The sequence below is a fragment of the Clytia hemisphaerica genome, unplaced genomic scaffold (genome assembly GCF_902728285.1).
Source record: "Clytia hemisphaerica strain Z4C2 unplaced genomic scaffold, Clytia hemisphaerica genome assembly, whole genome shotgun sequence".
Classification (NCBI taxonomy): domain Eukaryota; kingdom Metazoa; phylum Cnidaria; class Hydrozoa; order Leptothecata; family Clytiidae; genus Clytia; species Clytia hemisphaerica.
In genome coordinates, this window is record NW_027104554.1 from 7483 (window position 1) to 13391 (window position 5909).

Consider the following 5909-nt stretch of genomic DNA (forward strand, 5'->3'; position numbering starts at 1 on the left):
TCACCACCTGAATATGTAGCCCCTCCACCATATAGATTCCCTTACGATGGACACAGCTCTGAAATATAAACATTTTGAAAATACTTAGTTAGACTGTCAATTTTCGCTTCAATTTATTAAAATCAATTTCAATTATCGATTTCGCGACAGCCATTAGATTAAACTTTGCTCAATTTTCTTTTCTCTGTCAGTTTTTTTTATTATTTGTGTCGTCAATTAAAACGAAACGAAAATGATCTGTTTCTGTTTACTTCATCTTTAGTCATTAACGATTCTTCTGCAAATTGAAAAGTATTTTCTTTATTCAGCCACGCCCTGAAAATCCTCGAATAGAATTCAATATCGAGCCTAACCATTTGAGATTCTTTCCATTTGACCTGATTTGACAATAATTACTGATAAGGATTTTTCGATTTATGAACTAATATTTTGAATTATTTTTTATAACATTTTCATTTTCAATATATTTTTTTGTTTCTTTATATTTATAGTGAATTTTTAACAAGATATAAATACTTATATATAATTATGTACAAATATTTCCAAATAATGAAGACTCGCCTAGAACGATTCAAAGTAATTAAGATTTTTCGTCGCGTATATGTTGTACTACATGATATCCATCATAAACTTTTTGTGCCATCCATGAAAAAGATTCATAAAGAGTTTTAGTGAACGTCACTCCCTCTCTCTTTATTTGTTTACCTGATGCTTTCTCGACGTGGAGCTCTCGTAAGTGTTTTAAGTACTTAATCTCATCCCAAGTCATTCTCTTACACATCTTGCGTACAGAAAAAGGTATATCATGTCGTATGTGAATCGTTTTTGTTTCGGCTGAATCGGGTGTATCGTATGAATTTTCCCTCTTATCATATTGAATACACATATTTCTCATAAAAGTATTTTTCGCTTTCAACATTTCGACTTCATGCCAGAAATCTTGATCTATATTTTTCAGAATGTTCCAAAATGTTTTATTGAAATGATTATATAAAATAACATCAGCCTGACTCCATTTAGTGATTTTCTTTTGTAGAGGTTTTGAGATATGTCTCCGCCACGATTCCGCTCGATTCTTTAATCGAAAGTAAACAAAGTCATCTAATTCCCAACACAATAAACGTTTTAAGAGAACAATAGATTCATCAAAATATTCCATCATCATCACCAAATGAAATTGATGATCCAACTCCTCCAGCTTCTTATAAATCTCTTTATTGTTTTTAAAATCTTTCGATTCTAACCCTAAATCATAAAACATTCCATTTTGGATCAATTTCAATCGATCACTATTGATCCTCAAATCTTGAGTCAGAACATAATTGACTAAAACTTTTTCAGGGTCTTTAAAAAACTCTGTTAAAGTGTCTTCACTTTTCTTCATTCCCAAAATCTTATCAAAAGTCATGTACGAGAAGCTAGATTCGAACTGGCTGATGGGATTACGTAATATAGTGACGTAAACAGTATCATTGGGCATCAAATCAGTCATAGGTTGTTTATTGAATCTAGCATGATTACATAATATGTTTGGTTCTGTTCCGTTTAGAGGATAAAATGAAGTGTTCTTAAAAAACCAAGGCCAGTCCAATCGATTGGATCCGATGCTAGGTAAGACGAAGTTGAGATTCCTTGCTTCACCATATCTGTTGAGGATATTGGTGATGGTTGAACTCCCTGTTTTGTGTGTCTTCAGAAACACGATGTTCTTCTTACGTTTGCATGCCCTGTAGAAAGAAAAGACAAATTTTTGTGTTGTAGATTACTTTTTCTAGCTCCCAACTGGGAAAATTTGCCTTGGAGTTTGTCTCTGGTGAAAAATATCCTGCAGTTTCATCTTGCTTGTTATGGTTAGGGGTTTGAATTTTATTGTTTAAAAATAGTTCTAAAAAAGATTCAGTGAGGATGTCCGAATATTTTTAAACAATAAAATTCAAAACCCCTAACTAATTACAAGCAAAAGTTTTCCATTGGCATTTGATATACTTTCACTTTATAACTAAAAACTTAGCAAGGGGTTTTGGAGTAATTACTTCACGGCTACCTTATGTTTCACAGTTTTCATTGCTCAATTCCTTATCTCGATCAACCCTACTAAACTACTAAGTGGCTTTGGGAAGGAGAACGAGAAATTTTTACTCTTATACTCAAAGAAATTTTTTCGTTTACTTACTTCCGATGATGTAATCTTTCAACATGTTTCCCACCCACTGGGATCTTCTGTAACATAAATTCTTTTTTGTTGTAGAGACAGCGCACCATTCTCGATGAAGTGCCAACATGACCAATATCGAATGACGAGAGGTACCAGAATGCAGTTCAAAGTCAACAGATAACATATGAGCCGAAATCTCGATGCTTTATGTCTCATTTTGACCACGAGTAGGAAACCCTTTGAACTCAATATTTTCACCTTTGCCGGGTTTGTATTCTTTCTCGATTCTTCAATCTAACTCTTTAGTTGAACTGTTTTCTATCTTTCTTTACATGCTGAACCTCGGTCAAACAATTTGAACAGTTCGTACACATCTTCAGTATAAACAAAGATGGCGGCTATTTTAATGATGGTTTCAATTTTGCACGTTTTCAGAAAATTATAGCCTTTTCAAAATTTATCAACACCAAAACAGATAATAGCTTCCATTAATACGAAAAAAGGGACTGGGTGGACTTTCAAGAGAATAGGTCATTAGAATGAACATGGATTTGATATTTTTGAAAATAAATGATTTTCTCATCTCATTTATTTCGCAACCACTTGAGATTTGTAATTCGTTTCGAATTTCTTCAGGAATGATTCGTTGATAGATATCCCACGGCTTTCAACAACTCCGTGAAGAAACCTGATATCGAAAAAAAGGTCGGTAAAAATCTTTTTGCTGGTTCATTAGTGTTTATCCGTTAATAAAATTAAATAATACTATAAACAATGAAAAGGGAGAAGGCAAAACAAAAGATGGAAAAAACCTTTTTGTTGTTCATTTTTGTAAGGTCGATTTCTCTAGTGAAGTTCTACAGATAAATAAAAATGTTTTTCATGATCCAAAATATCCTACATCATGAATAATTGGTGGGTTGAGAAAACACAATATTCTTTCGAACTGAAAATATAACTTCAGATGAATGTATAATATTATTTGACGGGTCTACAAGATGTACGCGTTTGTATTTATGTTTTTATACAGCCTAGCCTGGTTTTGTGATGCTATTCTTCTACAACCTTCACAGGCTAATATTTTCCAACCGACTAGCCTCAACTCCTTACTACACACCAGTCATTTGAAGATTTCAGGTGATGTCAATTATTCGACGATAGGTGATGACATGCACCCAGCATCCGGTGTTTTGCACTCCTTGGCAGGTGCGAAGAACGAAAGTGGAAAAAGTTTTGAGGTAAACTTCTGATGTGTTTCTGACTTTAGGCCCTGTCACTATTTAAAGAATATCACCACTTTTTTCCTCTTTTTTGCCTCTTTTTTGCCTCTTTTTTGCCTCATAGGCCCCAATCCGTAAACACGGTTGAAAGATGGTTGTTCTTTATGTACTTTATACAAACTTTCGTGAGCAGAAACTTTTGCGATTTTCGCGAAAGTAAATGTCTTTGGAAATTCTTAACAGGGCGATTCGCGAAAGTTTATGCTCGAGAAAAATTCTCAAAAAGATTGGAAATCTATAAAACCTCAAAATTGTAATAAATATCAAATTTTTGCCATATTTCTATCCTTTAATACCTTAGTCAAAGAGCAACTGTCTTTATCGGATTTGAGTAATATTTTTCACTCTAAATGCAATTTTATTTCGAAAAATCTCATTTTTATCAAACGATTCGCGAAAATTTATACTTGCGAAAAACATTTTCCCTCCAATTCGCGAAATTAAATGTCGTGAATTTCTCGCGAAAGTTTCTGCTCGCGAAAGTTTGTACGCCTAAAGTAGCTTGCCGAATTTTTTGTGTTTTGGAAATGTATATTTTGTATAAAGTTATACAGTTTTCCCCAACTTTCCAGAACACACTTGATTATCTTTCATCGACCACCGACCAACTGGTTGAAATCCTACACAATTTTGAAGTTGGTATGCGCATTGCGGTCCTCACAAATCTCCCAAGAGACACAGATACGAAAGACGTTACAAAATTGGTCAGTAAAATAGACAGTAACGGAATGCGAGCGGTTCATTTGAATCTCGAAGATGTCAAGGACGTGTCTAGTATATGGTATACCATCAATCGATCAGTCGAATTGAAACTGACCACCTTTGTGTTGTTAATGCCTCCATTTTGCTCAATGTTGGTCATAGACGTGGCTTTGAGTAAACATTTGACTGATAAAGATCAGAGCTGGATAGCAGTCAACTTGAACAAGAAAAATAAGGTTGCATTAATGAGAGAAAGATTTCATGTCAATAATCTGCTGATTAGAAAACAGCCGAGGAATCACACGCGCTCACTCGATCGGAGTCAACAGAACAGGTTTGTAGTGAAATGATAAACGTCTCTCTTTTTGTCCTAGTTTTTAATCAAGTTTATCATGAAAATTAACAAGTAACTGAAGATTACTATAGAATTTTAAATAGTTCTATATACGAAAGTATTCCATTATCCTAACCCGCTTACATCATTTTCCTTTTTTATCTAGAGATGATAGCGGTAGCTTACAGACGGATCCAGTGTACACCATTGAGCCTCCAAAATGGCGCAAAACAAAGAAATCATCAGATGTTAAACATTTCCTTCGATTTGCAACCATCTTTTACCACCCACTAGTTTTCCCTCTTCTACATATTCCGAACGAAGCTGGCAGTTGTGAAGTAGGTATGCCATGCCGATTTCCGAAGAAAATCCCCGGACTGTCCGGTGTTCGGTGGATTCCGGCATGTTGTTCCGGATTGATTTTGGATATTTTGCAGAACGTGATTAAAGATATGAACGTTGTGTTCGATTTGTACGTCGTTGAAGACCAAACGTTCGGTGGTTTTCATAATGGATCGTGGACGGGGATCGTTCAAGACGTTTATACGGGAAAAGCGGACGTTGGAGTTCACGCAATGACGCAATTACACCAACGTTTGGACTACGTAGATTACACTGAACCTATTCTTGGTTCATGGTTGGGTATCGTTCGGCGCCGTGAAAAACCGTCGCTACCCGTCATCAATTGGATATTCTTAACCAAACTTCATGTTAACTTGATCATTGCTATTCTAGTCGTGTTTGTTATCAACTTTGTGTTTGCTCTCGTTTGCGAAAACACCATGGCCAAGTATTTACGACTCAAACGTTTCCACACGAGAGACATGTTTTCTTATATCTCTGGACTGCTTTTTCAAAGAGACCTGGGTGCTAAGTTACCAGAATTCTGGTCCAGTCGGCTACCATGTATTTGTTACGCTATTGCCATGACGATCATCATGTCAACATACACTGCTAATCTTACGGCGACGAATATTGTTTACGACGATAGCGATGATTTTCAAGGACTGTCTGATCCTAAGGTATAAATTGAGGTGTTTTTCAATCTTGTTTCTTGACGTTTAAATCAACCTCGTAATTTGGGTTTTGAACTTACATTATTCGATAAATTTTTCCTGAAGGTTATAAGTTACTTTATAAAGATGAAGAACTTTTGTTTCAATAATATAACTGATAAACTCTATTTTTCCCGAGATCAACCGCTACTCTGTGCTTGCTTTTCCCACGTTCTTGCCGGGGATTAGAAAGTTTAATCATCCTACAGTAAAACTGAAAAACTAACAAATTCTCTCTCCCTCTTTCTTAACTTCAGCTGACCAATCCGAGCAGCGAGTTTAAGATCACAGTGATGGGACAAACAGCATATGAGTTGTGGGCGCGAACTAAACCTCTTCTTTATGAACACATGAAAGACGCGATGGTACCCAATGATTACGTC

The 5909-nt window shown here is 35.4% G+C and overlaps 3 protein-coding genes and 1 long non-coding RNA gene across 6 annotated transcripts in view; 3 read left to right on the forward strand and 1 right to left on the reverse strand.

The window, feature by feature from the left end:
* LOC136822967 (uncharacterized) overlaps nucleotides 1-123 on the forward strand; it is a gene marked incomplete in the record, with an annotated part of 3456 nt that extends 3333 nt beyond the window's left edge. Inside the window, 1 exon segment of the mRNA XM_067079267.1 lies at nucleotides 1-123. Within this exon segment, the coding sequence (XP_066935368.1) occupies nucleotides 1-69 (69 nt within the window).
* A 360-nt stretch (nucleotides 124-483) lies between these two features.
* On the reverse strand, nucleotides 484-2262 carry LOC136822968 (galactose-3-O-sulfotransferase 2-like). The gene is made up of 2 exons (XM_067079268.1): nucleotides 2174-2262; nucleotides 484-1727 (listed from the first exon to the last, which is right to left on the reverse strand). The coding sequence occupies exons 1-2, from the start codon at nucleotides 2260-2262 to the stop codon at nucleotides 581-583; spliced, it is 1236 nt and encodes a 411-aa protein (XP_066935369.1). The 3' UTR covers nucleotides 484-580.
* A 70-nt stretch (nucleotides 2263-2332) lies between these two features.
* On the forward strand, nucleotides 2333-4465 carry LOC136822969 (uncharacterized). Of its 3 annotated transcripts, none has more exons than XR_010848971.1 (4): nucleotides 2333-2422; nucleotides 2792-2860; nucleotides 3186-3393; nucleotides 4008-4465. It is a non-coding gene; the product is annotated as an uncharacterized lncRNA (long non-coding RNA). The 3 variants fall into 3 exon arrangements; XR_010848973.1 differs by having other exon boundaries at nucleotides 3286-3393; XR_010848970.1 differs by having other exon boundaries at nucleotides 2792-3393.
* Nucleotides 4466-4659: 194 nt separating this feature from the next.
* LOC136822970 (glutamate receptor ionotropic, NMDA 3A-like) lies at nucleotides 4660-5909 on the forward strand (the record flags this gene model as incomplete). The annotated part of the gene is given in 2 exon segments (XM_067079269.1): nucleotides 4660-5493; nucleotides 5784-5909. Coding segments are annotated over 2 exon segments (804 nt in total), but the record flags the coding sequence as incomplete, so codon positions are not given.